General features: G+C 39.4%; 1 protein-coding gene across 17 annotated transcripts in view; it reads left to right on the top strand.

Annotated features, from left to right (window-relative positions):
• The window catches only part of RIMS1 (regulating synaptic membrane exocytosis 1), a 545,320-nt gene that overhangs the window by 415,962 nt on the left and 108,784 nt on the right, over positions 1-20,574 (top strand). For 13 of the 17 annotated variants that reach the window (XR_012751649.1, XM_075340212.1, XM_075340216.1 and 10 more), the window contains 2 exons: positions 4,657-4,823; positions 7,534-7,751. The exons of 3 other annotated variants lie outside the window; for them this stretch is intronic. Coding sequence is in view for 12 of the 14 variants with exons in the window: in XM_075340212.1 (XP_075196327.1) it covers positions 4,657-4,823; positions 7,534-7,751 (385 nt within the window). In the remaining 2 variants the exon portion in view is untranslated. Of the gene's footprint in view, positions 1-4,656; positions 4,824-7,533; positions 7,752-12,944; positions 13,002-20,574 lie in introns of those variants that run through there. One more of the 17 variants, XM_075340223.1, reaches the window with a different exon arrangement.

Genomic DNA, 20,574 nt, shown 5'->3' with positions numbered 1-20,574 from the left:
TCACAGATAAATATTATTTAATTCCTGTCTCGTGCTTGGAGCTCACCATGCTCAATTGAGACAACAAATGTATAGTCATTCACAGGACACTTTAGTGATCAATAGTATTAGATAAATGTATTAATCACTCTTAGTAGTCAAATTACAAGGTTTTGTCCTTTGTTTCTTTTTATTCAACATCCATTGTTCACAGTACTTTAATATTACTGAAGGGCTTTTGCCCTATCCACTGAGGCCTTCCGTCACATGATGTTTTGGGGGATAGGGAACATGAACTCTCCGTCATGAAAAAGGAAATGAGCATTTCGCCTTTACAAGAAGAAATAGTTAGCAAACATCCATAAAAGGATTAATAAAGGATTGTTCCAGTTTCCTTATACTTTTGGCCAGTTAGTTAAAGAGGTAGGTATCAGTTGTTAGAAAAGCTCAGAATGTTTAAGTAGATTAATCCATTAATCCACGAAGTACATGTAGGCCAAAGATCAAATGGCCACAGAGGTTGTGCTTCTATGAATTACCAACCTAACAGGGATTTAGGCCTAGGACACACAGCGAGAAAAACAGTGCGAGTGGAATGCGATAAAACATTGCATTCAACTCGGATCAATATTAGCCTATGTGTCAGCACCCATGAGCAATTATTTTCTCAGCCCTAATCTTCAGCTGTAAAAAAAACCCCAGATGGAGTGGTGCTTTAATAACATTTTTATGGTGATATTGCATTTATTCAACACAATGGAAAATATTCTCTTGACTGACAACAGATTTAACAACTTGCTAGGTGATTTCATTAGTAGTTAACGAGGTTACATTCCCTGTTGATATTACCGAGAACATTGGATTAGATTTCTTATGAAAACCTAAATATGGGCATCAATTAAAGAAGATTTCCAGTTTAATTCTAACTAAATGGAAAGGATCTTATTAGCACTCAATGTAACATATTACTTTATGTAATTGCATCATGGACAATTTCTAACGTGCTTATCTGTTTCCTGTGGGTAATACAAAAGAGCATCAGTGATAAATTACCATTCCTAGTAGCTTCTCACCTGAGGTCATAAATGTCACCTGCAGTTTCTGAGTAGAGGTAAGACATGGACAGTTTTGAAACCTGTGGGCACATTACTCAGCCTCTTTCCGTTTAAAGCACACCAATCACCAGGATTTCCCCATATAACCTAAAGCCAGTTCTATACTGGCACTATCATGCTGATTCTATACAACCCTTTAGATGTCAGCTAGGATGTATAGGTTTTAAAATCCAAGCAAGTAAAGTTTGTAAAATGAGCAACTTGTTGAGTGACAGCAGCTGTGGATCAGATAATGACTGGGTTGGGTATTCATAGTTATCCCCTCCCCCTGTTTATGCTAATTCTAATATAGAATCAATTTACTTTTTGACTAGCAGGATCTGTGCTGATGTGATACCCTTGTGACCAGAAAGCTGATACCAGGAAGGAACTTTTTTCTGTTGACTGAGGCTCCGCCCTTCCTCGTCTCATGGGTATGACCTCAGCACAGGTCCTTCCAGTCAATAAGTAAATTGATTCTATAATAGAATTAAAATAAATAACGGGGAGGGGAGAATTATGAATACCTACCCCAGCTACTATCTGATCCACAGCTGCTGTCACTCAACGAGCTGCTAATTTTACAAACTTTACTTGCTTGGATTTTAAAACCTATACATCCTAGCTGACATCTAAAGGGGTGTATAGAATCAGCCTGATCGTGCCAGTTTAGCACTGGCTTTAGGTTATATAGGAAAATCCTGGTTATTGGTGCGCTTTAAAGGTAATCTGTCAAAAGGTTTTTGCTATGTAATCTGAAGTCAGCATGCTATGATAGAGACAAAGACTTCAGCAATGCATCTCTTTTTTCCCATACTGTATGTTGTTTACCTACAGTATTTGATTTAACTTCAGGAGATTATCATTGCTGGACTAGGTCAACTAGTCTGCCACATCCCATGTGATTAGCAGTTCACTGATTATAGACATTGTATATAGAAAGCCTGGTGTCAGTGGGGGTAGCTTTCTCAGCTCTGCTGCATTGCTAAATCTAACATCTGTGTGTCAGAACTGCTGCACCGAGTAAACTAAGTGATACATCATTGCATTCAGAGTCTCTTTGCCTACACCCTGCTGCTCTCATAGGAGATAACCAGAACCAGCTGACAGATTCCCCTTAATATTTATTATTGCTTAAAATACAATTTCTATGTTAAAAGGGTATCAAAGGTGAGACTTCAGTATGTCCTATGTCAAACACTTTGAAATGCTTATCTGAACCCCAAATGTTTACTGTTAGCGCTCATGCACACTGGCACAGAGCAGCTGCAGCAGTATATACAACCTGCTGACTGGGGGCAACATGCAGCTCTTGGTATCTATGTATCGGGCCCCCAACCATCTACCTGTACTTTACATACAGTTTCTATAACAGAGTAAAGAGGAGTGGCATATAAGAATCTCTGTGCTTCCATACATATTAGGATAATAGGTTTTCTAGACCCCTGTTTGGCTCTCCAGAAAAGTGTATGAGTTACAGCTGGATATGAATGTATGTGGCTCGCTGACTTGTCATTTATGACTATTGAGTTTGCAATGCAGAGCCACATTCGCTTATGGCCGTGTCCTCTTTGGAGTGCTAACTAGGTGAATTATTCCCATAGGTTCTACTTTCTGGCTTCCCATCTATCAGGCATTTATGGGATATACATTTGCTGTACTAGAAATGTCTTAAATGGTAATACTGAGTAAAGTTCTATTGTGATCTTGGGAGAGATTCAGTATGACAATATGGCCTCTGACCAAAAACGTTGTGTATCCCAGCTCTACAGCATGCATGGGGTCAAGTCATAAATTAATAGCTTTTACTGTTGCACTGCATTTAGGACAGAGCCACAGGCCAACATTAGCCAGTCATATTCTGATTGCACTCACCACTATGCAAAGCAGTGAATAATAGAGAAGTATGAGCTATTACGGGGTATATATACGTCTGATTTCTACTGCATGTGTGTATGTATAAATATACTGTGTGTGCCATACGAAAGTATTCGGCTCCCTTGAATTTTTCAACCTTTTCCCACATTTCAGACTTCAAACATAAAGATAAAAATTTTAATGTTATGGTGAACAATCAACAACAAGTGGGACACAATTGTGACGGTGAATGAAATTTATTGCTTATTTTAAACTTTAAAAAAAAAATAATAATTGAAAAGTGGGCCGTGCAATATTATTCATCCCCTTTACTTTCAGTGCAGCAAACTCACTCCAGAGGTTAATTGAGGATCTTTGAATGATCCAATGTTGTCCTAAATGACTGATGATGATAAATATAATCCACCTGTGTGTAATCAAGTCTCCGTATAAATGCACCTGCTCTGTGATAGTCTCAGTGTTCTGTTTAAAGCACAGAGAGCATCATGAAGACCAAGGAACACAACAGATGGGTTCGTGATACTGCTGTCAAGAAGTTTAAAGCCGGATTTGATTACAAAAAGATTTCCAAAACTTTAAACATTCCAAGCACTGTGCAAGCGATCATATTGAAATGGAAGGAGTATCATACCTATATATATCATGCAATTCTACCAAGACCCAGCCGTCCATCCAAACTTTCATCTCAAACAAGAAGAAGACTGATCAGAGATGCAGTCAAGAGGCCCATGATCACTCTGGATAAACTGTAGAGATCTACAGCTGAGGTGGGAGAGTCTGTCCATAGGACAACAATCAGTTGTACACTGCACAAATCTGGCCTTTATGGAAGAGTGGCAAGGAAAAAGACATTTCTCAAAGATATCCATAAAAAGTGTCATTTAAAGTTTGCCACAAGCCACCTGGGAGACACACCAAACATGTGGAAGAAGGTGCTCTGGTCAGATGAAACCAAAATCAAACTATTTGGGCACAATGCCAAGCGATATGTTTGGCATAAAAACAACACAGCTCATCACCCTGAACACACCATCCCCACTATCAAACATGGTGGTGGCAGCATCATGGTTTGGGCCTGCTTTTCTTTGACAGGGAAGATGGTTAAAATTGATGGGAAGATGGATGGAGCCAAATACAGGACCATTCCTGGAAGACCTGAGACTGGGATGGAGATTTGTCTTCCAACAAGACAATAATTAAAAATATAAAGCTAAATCTACAAGAAAATGGTTCACAAATAAACTTATCCAGGTGTTAGAATGGCCAAGTCAAAGTCCAGACCTCAATCCAATCGAGAATCTGTTGAAAGAGTTGAAAACTGCTGTTCACAAATGCTCTCCATCCAACCTCACTCAGCTCCAGCTGTTTGCAAAGCTAGAATGGGCAAGAATTTCAGCCTCTCGATGTGCAAAACTGATAGACACATACCCCAAGCGACTTGCAGCAAAGGTTGCAAAATTCAAGGGAGCTGAATACTTTCGCAAGACACTGTGTATATATATATATATATATATATATATATATATGAATATATATATATATATATATATATATATATATATATATATATATATATATATATATATATATAATATAGTGATTGTGAATAATGTACCATTAGATTAGTCTATGACAGTATTTTGTGAACAGTCCAGTTTTATGGGTACTTTTGGGTACTTTTAAAAGATGTATTTTCTCCTTCTAGTACAACATGCATAAAGATCAATATCGAAGTTGTGACAACGTGTCAGCCAAATCATCAGATAGTGATGTCAGCGATGTGTCAGCCATTTCCCGTACCAGTAGTGCCTCACGTCTCAGCAGCACAAGCTTTATGTCCGAGCAATCTGAGCGTCCAAGCAGAAGGCTCTGGTAAGAAAACATACAGGTTTTAAATTATCATGCAGACTTATGGGTTTTGTATTTTTTTTCAATTTTAAGCAAGCAGACAGTCTAATGGGTATATTAGTAAAAGTTATCCAACCTTTTAATGTCCTTTGTGGTTGAGTTCCCCAGTTTCCAAAATCTCTACATGCTGTCGGTGAATGGAACTTGCCTAGAAAATGTGCTAGCCATATAAATGCACAAAAATTGTAATTTAATGTTTCCATTTGATGACTGGCAAAGCTTATTCTAATTGTGGAATTGATGCACGAAGTGAGCATGTATATGATCATCTTACTAGAGCCATACGATTTCTATATTTTACGGATAATATGGTTAGATTTGTGATTATAACTAGATTAAAAATGCATAATTAAAAAATAAAGAACAGTATCATATTGCAATGTAAAGCAATGCCCTGAAGAATGAAAGTGCATATAATTACTTTGATATAATATTATGATAAATTATGATATTAGTTATACTGAAATCAAACAAGAAAAAACACGATGCAGCTGGTAAGACTGAGCGACATATTGTGGAGTGACATTGGATGTTGTCCAGCTGGTTACTTGTAAGAACATTATAGCAGGTAGTGGAAAAAGCTGAAAACATCACCCACATCCTATAGCAATATAATCACTAGCTTTTTCAGTATTAGAAATTATTTTTGATTTTTTTTTACCTATTAAAGTAGAATTTTCTTTTTATCAGCATTTGTTAACTTTTGCTAATTGGGAAGGTTTAATAGAGGAAATATTGTAGCTAGTGATGAGTGAGCACTACCATGCTCGGATGATCGGTACTCATAACGAGCAGATGGATGCTCTGATTGGCGTGACTCGAGGACCCAAGCATGATGGACGTCAATGGAGAAATCAAGCATTTTTCCTGAAGATTTCCCTGGAAAATTATATGAGATCGCCATTGACTTCCATTATATTCTTCTACTCGAGTCACACCCATCTGATCATCCAATTACTCATTACGAGTACTGAGCACCCAAGCATGGTAGTGCTCGCTCATCAGTAGGTGTAGCTAATAAGCTATTCATATGCAATGTATAATGTTCTCAAATGCTGGAGCTAATAAAATACATTTAGGAGCAGTAAAAAAAAAATACTCCTTCATAAAAGTACTTGCTAGAGATGGGCGAATCCACATATGTTATAAGTCTGCGGGTTCGGCCGGACTTAAAAGAAAAAAAAAAAGAAAAAGTCTGGATCAGGACCAAACTTGAAAATGAACCCCATATAAGTCTATGGTACCCGAACCTGTGTGGTGTAAAATGGTGTTAGTAAGAGCTAGGAAGCTGCAAAAGGAAGCAAAACAGCAATAAAGCAGTAAAATTATACTTACTCCATGTGGCTGTCACACTCCTTCCAGATCCGCTCATTAAACCTTAAATATTCACTGATTCCGCCGCCCATTCTGACAGCGTTTTTGATTAGTTGTAGTCAGACTGCTGATGTTTGTGATTGGTTGACCTTATAGTAGCTGTAGCTGCTAGGTCCTAGAGTGGAGTGTAAAAATAATAAATAATTGGAAAAAACAGGGTAGGGTCCCCTGTATTTTGATACCCAGTGCAGATAAAGCAGACAGCTAGAGACTGCAGCCCCCAGCTGTGTGCGTTATCCTGGCTGTTTATCAAAATACGAGGGACACCATGTGGCTTTTTTAATCATTTAAATAAATAATTTAAAAAAATGACGTGTGGTCCCCTAAATTTTGATACCAGGCCAAGATAAAGCAGCAGCTGGGGGCTGGTTTTCTCAGGCTGGAGACACCCATGGTCATTGGGTCCCCCAGACCTAAAAGAGCAGCCTGCAGCCGCCCAGAGTTTGTTGCATCCATTAGATGCGACAATTCCGGCACTTTATAAATCTGGGGAGTGCCATGGTTATTAGGCCCTTACCAGCCTAAAAATTGCAGCAAGCCGGTGCTACAGGATTGGCACATCCATTAGATGCACCAATCCTGGTTCTTTCCCGGCTCATCCTGATTGTCCTGGTGTAGTGGGGTAATATAAGGGGTTATTGACAAAACACAGCTGTCATCAAGCCCGAGGTTAGTAATGGTTAGGCGTCTATGAGACCCCCCATTACTAATTGAGTAAGTAAAAAAAACCCCACAAAACACAGAGAAAAAGCCTTTGTTGAAAAAATAAAAAGAAAACACCCTTTTAATCCAATTATTACCCCCAAAACACCCTTGCAGGTTCGACATAATTCACACCACAACATCCCATGATGATCCCGGCTCTGCTGCATCTGATATCGCAGTGCACTGGCACATTAAAAAACATGACAGATCACTGCGGCATCGAGGAAAAGCTGACCATCAACGATCATGAGAACTAGCAGTCGGACTCCCATCAATCGGGAAATCATTGCTTATCTAATGGATAGGGAATAATTTCCAATCTTGGTACAAATCCTTTTAATGATTGTTCTATACGTACAAAATTCTGGTTAGCCGGACTAAACAGCTTTGGTTATGGCCAATCACCTATATTTACCAAATGTTTTATTTAATGGTCAGCAAGTTAAATGGGTCTTAAAATGGGAAAATGAACTCCAATGTCAAATTGATTCCAAACATTGTATGTCTGACCCTAAAAAGTATAGATTTACTACTGTATGCGCTTATAATAGTCATTGTTGGACTTATAAGTTTGTTTATTGTTTATTTCACCCAGGATGCAAGGCAGACGGATGGGATATTCAGGGAGAATTACTAAGAGCACAAGTGTAAGTGGCGAGATCTACAAGATAGAACACAATGATGGAAGCCAGTCTGATACAGCTGTGGGTACAGTGATGACAAGTGGAAAGAAAAGAAGACCAAGCTTGAGTGCCAAAGTAGTTGCCATAGTGTCCCGGAGAAGTAGAAGCACATCACAGCTTAGCCAAACAGGTGAGTGCTATTGTTTTCTTCCTCGTTTATTACCAGTGAAATGTGTTTGCAATTTTTTTTCCACAGTAAAAGGTTTGAGAAAAAAAGAAGAAATGTGCTGAATATGGATGAACATACTGTAACTTTATAGGATGTATAGTATTTGTACAATTCCCTACAGTTTCTTAGAAATGCATGCAAGTCTTATTTTGTGACTTAAATATTTGATGTGGAAAAGTTCTATTTACCTACTTCTTTATATTCTTATGGTGTATAATAGTTTTATATCGTTTTTTTATTCTCATCAAGTGAAGTAGTTGCTCTCACACATTGAATACGGTATGCATTATATGGTTACAGACTTGGACCCACAGATTAATTTCTTACAATTTATGGCTTGTTCACACTTTGCGTTTTTGAGACGTCTACTTCAGCGCGTTTTTTCCATGCAAAAAACACCATTTTGCAGTACAAGCAAAGTGAATAAGATTACTAAAATCTCATATAAATGCTGCTTATTTTTTTCTGAAGATTTGAACTTTCAAAACATTTTTTTCAAGTCTGCAGCATGTCAATTCTTTCAGCGTTTTTGCAGCGTTTATCACCCATTGAAATGAATAGGGAAAAAAACGCATCAAAATCGCACAGATTTATGCAGCATTTATATTGTCAAACACTCTAGATTTTGCAGCAGAAAAATATTCTGCAAATACTAAACTTATGTACCTACCCTTATTTTCAAGCCGTCACCACTACTGACATATTTGTTTTATTAGATATATCGTGAAATAACTCGGGAACATATGTTCATAATCCTCCTCATTGTGCTGTTGTTCTGTTATTCCTGTAAGAAATTACTGGGTATTACGATTCCCCATGCTAAAGAGGTGTGACCATACACTCTCTGAGACTCTGATCTCTGATTGGAACGTGTATGGACACACCCCCAACTGGTACCACCCAGTTGACCATTTAATAGAATCTAGAAAGATTTAAGAAAAGGTACTCCAGAAATTTTACAATGTCATGCACATCTTTACAAAGACAAACATACTTTGAATTAGTGAATCAGTAACTGGGATATCATGACTTAGAATGTCATACATAGGAATATATTGGTAAATAACTGGCAAAATAATGAATGTATTAATGATCGATCCTGAACGTTAGTCTGAGTAAACATACCACCAATCAGCCAATGAATGACTGAATCGGTCAATCATCCACTGTTTGGATCGTTTCTGTGGCCACTTAAATCATTGTTATTTGAAGCACCTCACCCTGTAAACAGGATGTGTGCTGCCCAATAATTTACAGAGACAGATGGATCATATTCAGGATCATTTTATGCCCATACAGATTGTATCGAGCCATGTGAAAGGGTCCTAAATGAGCATTAATCATCTTGTGTTATGGCTAAAAATCTTGTGTTATGGGTAGAATACTGCCCATGAATTAAACCCTTGCTATCTACTAGATATTGATCCCACTAGAATTGCAAAGTCAGCAAGGCATATGAGATCATTGAAATGGAAATTCAGTACACAGATGTAATAATCATCACAATACATATGGCATGCCATGCTATTTAAGGGAATTAACCAGCAGGATTTTCATATATAAAGTTAAGCCAGTGCTATACTGGTGCTAGGATGCTGAATGTAAGCATACCTTATGTTCTGAGATTGGAGGTTTTTTGTTTCAGAAATATGTGCAAGTAAAGTTCCAGCAATGCACTGCTGTTTGATTGACAGGTGCATCAGGAGGGAATATGTGGGTTGGGGCTTGCTATCTATTCCCGCCCCTGTCTGCCTGCCTGGTCTTCCTCCCCCTGTTGTCATCATAGATGTTAATTCCCGTACCTGCGCAATATCATTTGTAAGTATTGCAGAAAACTCTTCACTATATTCCTGCCGCTGTTGCACCTGTCATTCAAATAGCAGTGCTTTGATGGAACTTTACTTACACATATTTATGAAATAAAACCTCCAATCTCTGAACATATGGTATGCTTACATTCAGCATCCTAGCACCAGTATAACACTGACTTTACTTTATATATGAATATCCTGATGGTTGGTTCCCCTAAAAGATGTGTTTAAAATGCATAATTTTGCAGTGTAGATAGGCCGCCGGTCACTCGATAAACAAGCAAGATGCTCACTTATCAGATTAAATGATCTTTTGGTTTTCCTGAAAAGATGATCATTCTCACCATCATCCTTTGTAAACAGGATCTGCACTCCCAAAAACTGAGGCAGTCTATACACACTGAATAATTGATTACTGGTTGTCCAGTGTGGATATTATTATACATTCTGCCAGTCAAAACAAGAGATTACACAACTACCATTCGGCCAATATGTACCACTGGGCAGTCGTTTAATACTGCAAATTGCATAATATGAAGGCACCTTAACACTGTGCACCATTTGTAGTATTAGTTATAGTTGTATACATAAAGCCTAAATGAGCCCAGACTGAGCACAAGAAAAATATATACACATGATGTATTGCAGGTGGTGAATGCTGGCAATGCTGAAATAGAGGTAAAAATAGCCTTACAAGAACTCTGAAATGTAAGTACTTGTTAGGCCCGTTTCACACGTCAGCGAAAAACACAGACGTTCTTCACTGACGTGTAAAACACGCACATGTCCCTCCGTGTTTCGTGATTCACGGCACACGTGGGTTGTCCATGTGCAATCCGTGATCCGTGATTGCATATGGACATTACTCACCTGCCTTCACTGCTGCTGTCCATAGTGCTGAAGTCTCCAGCTCTGCAGCATCTGCCCACCGCTCTCAGTACCTACTTCCTGGTCGGGTTTTCCTACACTCATGAATATTCATGAGCCAGGCAGAAGCTGCCGAGAGCAGAGGCTGAACAGCGAATCGCAGGCAAGGTAAGTTGAAAATATTTAATATTTAATATGTCCGTGATTTTCTGGTACGTGTTTCACTGATCACACACGGATCACACCATATTGTGGTCCGTGGGTCATCAGTGATGCCAGAAAAAAAATGACTTGTCTCCGTGCAGAATCACGGCCATGTGTGCACGCTGCATGGAGACAAGTTCAGTGAAAAATCACTGATGTTTGAGCAGACCCATTGATTAGAATGGGTCTGCGTATGTCAGTGATTCTGGTACGTATAAAAAAAAAGCACAAACGTACCAGAATCACTGACGTGTGAAAGGGGCCTTACATAGAATTTATTTTCTCATTTTGAATTGTATTAGTTTGTCTTCTATTTTGATATTAGACTTTGAAATTTGGGACAATTTTACCTGCAGATCATATAGGACGATGACAGATTATGAAAATTGTCTTCTACCTTATGTTTTCTTTTTTCTTTCCTCTGTATCAGTATGCAGAAGAATTGGCTGATCTGAATAGACGCATGTCAGGCTTTCAAGCTGTTATTAATTGTTATACAGCAATATACTAATTGCTATACGGCGTGCTAGCCACACGCTGCGGAAACTTTACTGCATAATTTTTAAAAATCATACAGCCATTCACCACCACAGTTTGCCTGAGTTTCATCCGAACGGCCAGTTGCACCATCAAATAACATCCCTAGGCCTCATTCAGATGAACGTGTTAAACATCATTTTGTTGTCATATGCAAAACGGGAAGCATTTGGACAGCACAATGATTAATGCAAGATAATTTTGTAGCTCACATGAACATTTTTACACATGGACTGATGGTTTGCATGCAAAAAATCTCAGCATGCACTATTGTCATCAACCGTATATTCCTGACCATACTTTCCCATTATAAGTGAACAGGTACTCAAAATACATATCACATACAGATTACCATCCATATGTCAATCAAAGGCCTCTCATATGGCTAAATCAGATATTATACTTTGCACTGATGAGGGGCAAGACCTCAAAACGTTTATCTACACATAGATTCTAGTTTGGCTTTTATCCGAAGTCAAAAGCTCATTAAAGGACTTTTAAGATTGCTACTTCGAAAAGGTAGTACTTGAGTTCAAGTCCTCTTCCTCTCTGAAAAGACAATTTGCATATGTACTTTCCCAGAGGAGCATTTCATGCCTTACAAGTCTCCTTACACTGGCATGTTAGACATTAACTCTTATGCGAGCGTCACACGGAAGGATGGAGGTGGGCAGGTTGTTTACGTCCCGCTCATCTCCACCCCTCCGCTTCTATTGGCCGGCGGCTGTGTGACGTCACTGTGACGCCGAACGTCCCTCCCCCTTCAGGAAGAGGATGTTCGCCACCCACAGCGAGGTCGCTCAGCAGGTAAGTACGTGTGACGGCGGTTTAACGACTTTGTACGACACGGGCAGCGATTTGCCCGTCACGCACAAATGACGGGGGCAGATACGATCGCTTGTGCGATCACACGATAGATCGTACCGTGTGACGCCCGCATTAGGCTAAAATGAATCTAAAAATGTATGCGCTTAGGCCTGTTTTTTACCGCATTTTTGCCCAATGCATTTTTTTAACCACTGTGGTGGTTTAGGACGTAATATTACTGCCCACAGTTGTTAAGGGTTTATTATATTTTTACATTTCACATAATTGGTTGTGATCTTTATTTTAAAGATGGCTCCTTAATTACATGTGGAAAAAATGATTACTATAAAATTTATACTGATGTGTAAATAAAGGGAATGCTATGTATTCCCATGAAAATCTCTTCCCGATATCTATGTATTTTGTACAATGTGCTTTGATTTTAGAAACTGTAATCATCAATATGGATCCGTTGTAGAGATGTCTGTAAGAGATGTTGTACAAGTCAACATACAGTTAGATCTCCTTCACGTATTACTATTCACTAAGAACAAACAAATACTATTAAAATCTGAATTACTGCCCAGTTCATCACTTTACTGGAAAACTCTTCTAGGGATCAATAAGAAAAAAATATATCACTGTTTTCTGAAAATCTGCAAACTAAGTTTATAAGTTGGAACTTTTTTAATAATATATTCTCAGGAGATGGTTTAATTACATTCAGATGAAAAGCAAATATATATATATTTTTTTAAGACTGTGATCAGAATTAGGTCAGTGAGTTTCAGCCTGCGTACGATTATATAAGTTTCAATTCAAACATCTTAAAAGCTTGCTATGTCATTGCCCTAAGCAAATTCGAGTAGAAAGCGTCTACGGATGAGGACAGGCTTTAAGTGGCCTCCTTTTAATCTGCCTTAAAACTCTGAGATATTTGGCTACACAGCAGAATGCTAGTCACGACTAGAGAGATAAGGAAAAGGTAAGAAAACGCCTTTCAATTGATATGTTGTTATCCCTGTTTAATCCAATCTGACATGTTTTTCTCAGAGGCTTAGGAATTCACATCATGAGTTGTCACCAAGAATATTCTTTGTTTAGGTCACATTACTTTTACTGTTACAGTTATATTGAGTTGTATCTTATTGCCTATCTGTGGTCTATTATCAGAAAAATATAGGTATAACTTGGTTTACATAAATAGATATTCTTATTAATAAAAATCTGCTTTAGTCTTCAAAATATGCTTAATGCCTGATCGCAAATTGTGCACCGTGATCTTCCAAACGTATTATTGGGAGAAAGTGAAATTCATTATTAGGGGAACTATCCTATAAACATGTAGAACAGTCATCGCATTGACATTGACTTGTTTGGGGCCAAAAGCTGTCAGTGTACCTTTAGCCTTAGGAAATAAAGGGAACCTGTCCAATCTGGAGGCACCATGTTATAGAGCGGGAAGAGCTGTGTGCATTGATATATAGCTTTGTGAGAGAAGACTCAGTATAACCTGTGTATTTATCATTCAATCATCTGCTCTTTGGTGGGATTTTTGGTCCAGTGGGTGGTATAGTTAGTGATTGACAGGTATCTGTGCATGTGTCAGTCACCGATAGGATCACCCACTGGACCAAAAATCCCACAAAGAGCAGATGATTAAATGATGAATACAAAACTATACATCAGTGCACACAGCTCCCTCTGCTCTAGAACATGGTGCCTACAGATTGGACCGCATTTTCATGGTGACATATTCCCTTTTAGCAGTATCTATTTATTGTTTCAATCTTGTTTTTCTGTGATTTCATTAGCTACCAGTAAAGATAGCCTAACCACTAGAAAGCACAATAAAGAGAAGGAAAAGCTATCTGTGGTGTACATGTGCATATGAGTCCAGTGGGCAGTCCTACTCAGTGATTGACAGCTATTCATGCATGCACAGTCATTCAGGGAAGACTGTCAATCACTGAATGGGACTATCCAAGGGACTTATACGTACAAACACAATGGATTTAAATAAATCTGCAAGTTTAGCTGAATATTTCTCCATCAAGATGTTTATCAATCTGCTCTATAATGTCCTGGCTGTAGATACTTTCCCCTTAAGTTGTTACTTTCTGACCTGTGGGCATTAGGGATGCAAAGAGTAGAATTGGGATCAAAGGATTCTTGTGCCCTGTGCGTATAATGTAGCTCTATTTGGATGATCTTTAAAAACTTCTATACTGTAAGCTCTCGTATATACAGAATGGGCTCTATATATGTATATACACACATATATACTGTATATGTGTGTGTGTGTACATGATATATCTGATTGTACCTAATACATAGTATGTGTGCTATTCTTTTCGATCTGATCTGACTGATGCTGTGCTACTGCAGTAAAGAGAAATCAACTCCAAATCTTTTGAGTCTTGGTATAGACAGCAGAAAAATATAGCAAATGTAGATTGTCATTTTATGTATACCAATCTGCTATTCTGTCATCCAGGTGACAATGGACAAAATCTAACAGAAAAATACATTTTTTTTACAGATTTTGTGCAACATTTCCCTAATATACCATAATATAAATATATCTGTTTTTCACGAGGATCCAGTAAATAAAAGAAATGCTTAAGGGGAGGGGGTTCCAAGATTTTTTGTTATTTCTTCTGCTCCCTGTAAAAATAAGCTTTAATCCGTTGGTTACAGGTCTAGAGGTAATAACTCACAGCCACTGCCCCCAGTCTTTAATGATTGGCTGCATCAGTCATGGCTACAACTCTATTGAGCTGCAGGAAATAACTTGGCAGTGTGGCCCTGTGCCATCTGCAACTGTCAGGTGTGCTATAGTCTTGACTTCACTGCTGCAGACTGTCAACAAATACTGGGGGCTGCAGCAGAGAGGCAGCTTTTGACATGTGTGTGAGTAAGGCTATGTGCACACGTTGCGTTTTTTTCAGCGCAGAAAAAAACGCACCTTCTGGCAGAGGGGAGAATTGTAAACAATGCGTTTTGGAAAAAAACGCATCAAAAACGCATGCGTTTTTCATGCGTTTTTCGTGTGTTTTTCATGCGTTTCCATGCGTTTTCTTCAGGTGCGTTTTTGCCCACATGATCCAGTGACAGTGCCACAGTACATCCAGTACACAGTGCCAGCCTTCCTGCAGAGATGTGAGTGTTGTCCACGGGAGAACGCAGCTGCCCATGACCACGATTTGGGTTCAGGCTGCTGTGGAGCTCTATGCTACCTGCAGAGAACACTCTTGTCTCCGCAGCATAAATTGACATGCTGAGGCTCAGGAAGCTGCACCACAGGTCAGTTTATGCTGCGGAGAAGAGAAGCACAGTGGGCACGGGATTTCTAAAATTCCTTCCACTGTGCTTCTACTGCACAACGCAGCGTTATGGACGCAGGGAAAACACTCTGCGCCCATAACGCTGCAAACCCTGATTGTGGGCACACAGCCTAAAATGTGTCAATGGATGTCAAACATATATATAACGTCCCACCCCCCCCTGCATATTCTAAGCTGGTGCCCTTTAGTGCCTTTCATGTGGCACTAAAGTGTGCCTAGCCTTGTATTTAGCCCAAAAAAAAAATAATTAAAATAAATGACGTGGGGTCCCCCCTATTTTTGATAGCCAGTCAGGGTAAAGCAGACCGCTGTAGCCTGCAAATCACAGCAGACAGCTTCATCTTGGCTGGTGATCAATTTGGAGGGCTCCCCAAGCTGTTTTTATTTATAAATAATTAAAAAAAAAAAAGCGTGGGGTCCCCCCCAAATTAGATCACCAGCCAAGGTGTAGCTGACAGCTGAGGTCTGGTATTCTCAGGATGGGAAGAGCCATGGTTATTGGACTCTTCCCAGCCTAAAAATAGCAGGCCACAGCCGCCCCAGAAGTGGCGCATCCATTAGATGCGCCAATCCTGGCGCTTCGCCCCAACTCATCCCGCGCCCTGGTGCGGTGGCAAACGGGGTAATATATGGGGTTGATACCAGATGTGTAATGTACCCTGGCATCAAGCCCAGCAATTAGTGATGTCACGGCGTCTATTTGATACCAGACATAACTAATTGACAGTAATAGCAAAAAAAATTGACAACCAAAAAAAAATTTATTTGAAAAAACACTCCCCAAAAACATATCCTCTTTCAGCAATTTATTGAAAAGAAAAAAAATTGGGTCCGCAGTATCCATTTTTGACGTCCCACGTCGCCTCTGGACCTTCTAGAATATGGGGGGCACGCTCAGGGAACGTGTCCCCCATTTTCTAGTAGTGCAGACCCTCCATTTGAGGAGAGTGGGTGCAAAGAATCTGCACCCACTCTCCCTCGGTCACAGCTGCACAGTGCCGAGCAGCAGCAGCCAGCGCAGCTCACACTGAACACAGGAAGCCGTCAGCTGCTCGGCACATGTGACCGGCGCGGACTGTGAAGGAGGAGGGGACCGCGGGGGATCAGTGCTGTGACAGGTACGGGGGTTACCGGGGGACACCGGATGACACCGGGGGGAATAGGGGGTGACCTGGCAGGGCTTGGGGAGCAGTTTTCTGTCACATGTGTTATTGCACATGCGACAGGAGTAGGGCGACCGGTGCGCTGCTGTGCGCGCGGCCATGTTGGATTTTCGGGAGGGGTGTCGGGGGTCGGGGCGGGCACTTTGGCGACACCGGGGGCTTTCCTGAACTTTGCCAGGAAGTGAGGTCAACAGGAAACCTCTTGACCTCACTTCCAGGTAAATGCCTGTGTTCTGTATGCCGACAAAGCCCGAGAACCGCAACAAAAAAGCAGCTCACTGCGTTGTAGCTGCGTTCTGACCCGCATCATTGATTTCAATGGGGGAGAGAACGCAGCCACAACGCACAAAAGAAGTGACATGCTGCTTTTCTTTCCGCACCGATTTTTGGCATCCAAAACGCTGCGTTTAGAAATGCAGCGTGTGCACTGATTTTTCGGCTTTCTCATACACTTTGCTGGGAAAGCTGAACGCATGCAATTTGCCACTGAAACACTGTGGTTCCAAATGCAGCGTTTCCATGGTACAAAACGCAACGTGTGCACACAGCCTAAAGCTTATCTTATTATTTTTACAGTGGGTATGATAGTAAGATGAAAACAAACCCCATAGTGGGCATGTTTTTGCTGGGTGGGAGAAGGAAGCAGGAGCTGCACAGCCCTAGCAGAATCGGTCATATCTAATATGTTGGTAGGAGGATGACTTCCCTGGTAACTGGGGTTAGTATATCAGCCCAAGGTACAGTGGAAATCAGTAATAAAAATAATGCATTAATATGTCATAATGCCCCTGGAAAAGTCTTTTAAGACCTCATGAAGTGCACAATGTGTGAAATAAATAACAACAGAGAAAAAAGGTAAACCACCTGTCTGAACCGCTGTTTTTAGCTCCTGTTGAAAAAAAAATCCATATATAAAATTCATTCCTATGCAAACGAGAATGCAATTTAAAAGTTTTTTTTTATTTTGGGTTTTTTTTTTTTAAAGCAGTCCTTTGCGTTCATAGAAACGCTTAACAATAATAAAATGTAAAAAATACACTAATTTTCTATTTTTCTTTATTTTTTTTTATGATATCCAAAATAAAAAGGAATTTAAATCAGTATAAAAATTAAGCGCCATGTATTGCGATAAAAGAGGCAAAATATATTTTAATCTCTAAACAAGAAAATGTTTGAGCTGTTAAAAGTGCATACATGATAAAACCCGAAAATGTGCCTGGTCATGAGGGGTCCTGAACTGGTTAAAGGACCCCTACTACTGATTCAGAAATTTAATTTTCAGTGGTTCCAGATTTCAAACAGAGTAAACAATACCACACAGCCTAATAAGTGACATACCGCTGAAATCTGTATTTTAGCCCCTACATCATGCTGTTCTCAGAATACATAGCAAAAAACCTGCTGACAGATTCCCTTTAAATCCTAGGTAAAATAGACTATACAATGTTTTGATATTAAAAATTAATATTTTTATTCAATTATTAAAATAAATATTTATTACAAATTCATAGAAATACTAGGCAAGAGAAAGTCCCATAAATTATAGCAGCAGTTTACCAAAAAGTAAAGTGCTTGATGCAGTGACTACTATTATATATACATATATCTATTTATATAACAAAGTGCACAGTGCAAAATTGAATATCAGAGTGATATGGTATACATGAATAAGATATGGTATAAATGCCTTCACTATTAAAAAATATAAGGTGCTAAAATGTGCTAATTTTATAAAGGGAATTATATGTTCTGTGTGGTCAAAAATAATCGAGGGGTGCCGCTATTCCCTAACGCGCGTTTCAGCGATCCTTTCCTCAGGATGTGCTATCATAGCAACCCCTGAGGAAAGGATCGCTGACACGCGCGTCGGGGAATAGCGGCACGCCTGGATTATTTTTGACCACACAAAAGGTATAATTCCCTTTATAAAATTAGCACATTTTAGCACCTGGGATTCTTATCTAAAGGTTTTTTGATATTTATATACATTTAACGGTTATTTTATACGGAATTTTTAATCATAATATACAATGTTTAGGTAGAGTATTAGGCAATGACGAATATATACTGTACAACTTAACATAGAACGGGGAATCTAGCATTTCTAGACTGAAAGAAAGTCCACAAAGCTCAACTATACCTTTAACCCCTTAGTGACGGGGCCAAATTTTTCAAATCCATCATGTCAGTTTATGTGGCAATAACTCTGGAATGCTTTAACATGTCCCAGTGATTTTGAGATTATTTTTCGTGACACATTGTACTTTATGTGAATGGGAAATTTAGGTTGATATGTTGTGCCTTTATTTATAAAAATATCAGAAACTTGACAACATTTTCAAAAATTTTGTAATTCAAGCTTTGATTGAGTTATTCCTTTAATCCAGACAGTCACACCACACAAAAAAGTCAAAATATCCTTTAATGTCATTAATATGTTAGAAGGTTTAAAAGTGTGGCAGAAATTGCTCATTTTTTCAAGGAAATTTACAAAACTTATTTTTTAGAGACCTGTTCACTGTTCAAATGACTTTGGGGACCTATGTCTTGGAAAACCCCTTAAAGTGATACCATCATTTTATAAACAGCACCCCTCATCATATTCAAAACTCTTGTCAGGTAGGGGTTACATGGCCATAGTTTGTGTCAGACAAGAGAAAAGATCAGCACTCCCTCGAGGCAACAGGGCACTTGGATAATCAGTTTGTAGTGAAGTCAAGAGATTCCAAGACTCGTTTCTACAGCTAATTGCAGTCTGTATTCAACTTACGTCTGGAGGTTTCAGCCTCTCTTGTGCCTACACTGCTGTAGAAAGCCTGGGACAGGATGAATCGACCAGATGTGAGCTGAATAAAGACTGCAATTAGCTGTACAAACGAGTGCTGGGAACTCTTGACTTCACTATAGCTGGTGTCAATAACATCCATTTTGACTGGAGCAGGGTGTTAGTTATATGGGACTCCTTCTGCATTTTCACCTGTCGAGGGATACTATTCACTCATATCTAAGCTCAGTAAAAGACGTATTGGTGGGTCACTAAGTGTTTAAAGAGGTTCTGTAAGAATTAGGTAAAAGAGTGTATAATTCAAACTGCAGCCCATCCTAGTCACATGTCAGTATGGGCTGTATACTGCAGATAGATAGCTTTTGTGTTTAAACTCACAGGAGCTGTATCACGTACCTCAGTCAGCAGCGGGCTGTGATATGTGAAGAAATATTCTAACCCATGTTGTGCTTGACAAGGAGCTTTATAGCAGTGCACAAATGACTACTGCCCAACTGGAAACAAACGTCAGCCCAACCTCAGGAAATATGACACATTGGTCCAGCCGCAGAAAATATATGGCGCATTAGTCCAGCCTCAAGAAATATATGGCGCATTAGTCCAGGCTTAGGAAATACATGGCTCATTAGTCCAGCCTCAGGAAATATATTCTGCATTAGTACAGCCTCAGGAAATATATTCTCATTAGTACAGCCTCAGGAAATATATAGTGCATTAGTACAGCCTCAGGAAATATATAGTGCATTATTCCAGCCTCAGGAAATATATAGTGCATTAGTCCAGCCTCAGGACATATATGGCTCATTAGTCCAGCCTCAGGAAATATATGGCTCATTAGTCCAGCCTCAGGAAATATATGGTGCATTGGTTCAGCCTCAGGAAATATATAGTGCATTATTCCAGCCTCAGGAAATATTTGGTGCATTAGTCCAGCCTCAGGAAATATCATGCATTAGTCCAGCCTCAGGAAATATATAGTGCATTAGTCCAGCCTCAGGAAATATATGAGGCATTAGTCCAGCCTTAGGAAATATCATGCATTAGTCCAGCCTCAGGAAATATATAGTGCATTAGTCCAGCTTCAGGAAATATATGGCGCATTAGTCCAGCTTGAGGACATATATGACGCATTAGTCCAGCCACAGGAAATATATGGCTCATTAGACCAGCCTCAGGAAATATATGGTGCATTAGTCCAGCCTCAGGAAATATATGGTGCATTAGTCCAGCCTCAGGAAATATATGGTGCATTAGTCCAGCCTA

Source organism: Anomaloglossus baeobatrachus, chromosome 3, assembly GCF_048569485.1.
Source record: "Anomaloglossus baeobatrachus isolate aAnoBae1 chromosome 3, aAnoBae1.hap1, whole genome shotgun sequence".
Taxonomy (NCBI): Eukaryota; Metazoa; Chordata; class Amphibia; order Anura; family Aromobatidae; genus Anomaloglossus; species Anomaloglossus baeobatrachus.
This window is presented reverse-complemented; position numbering and strand designations above follow the sequence as displayed.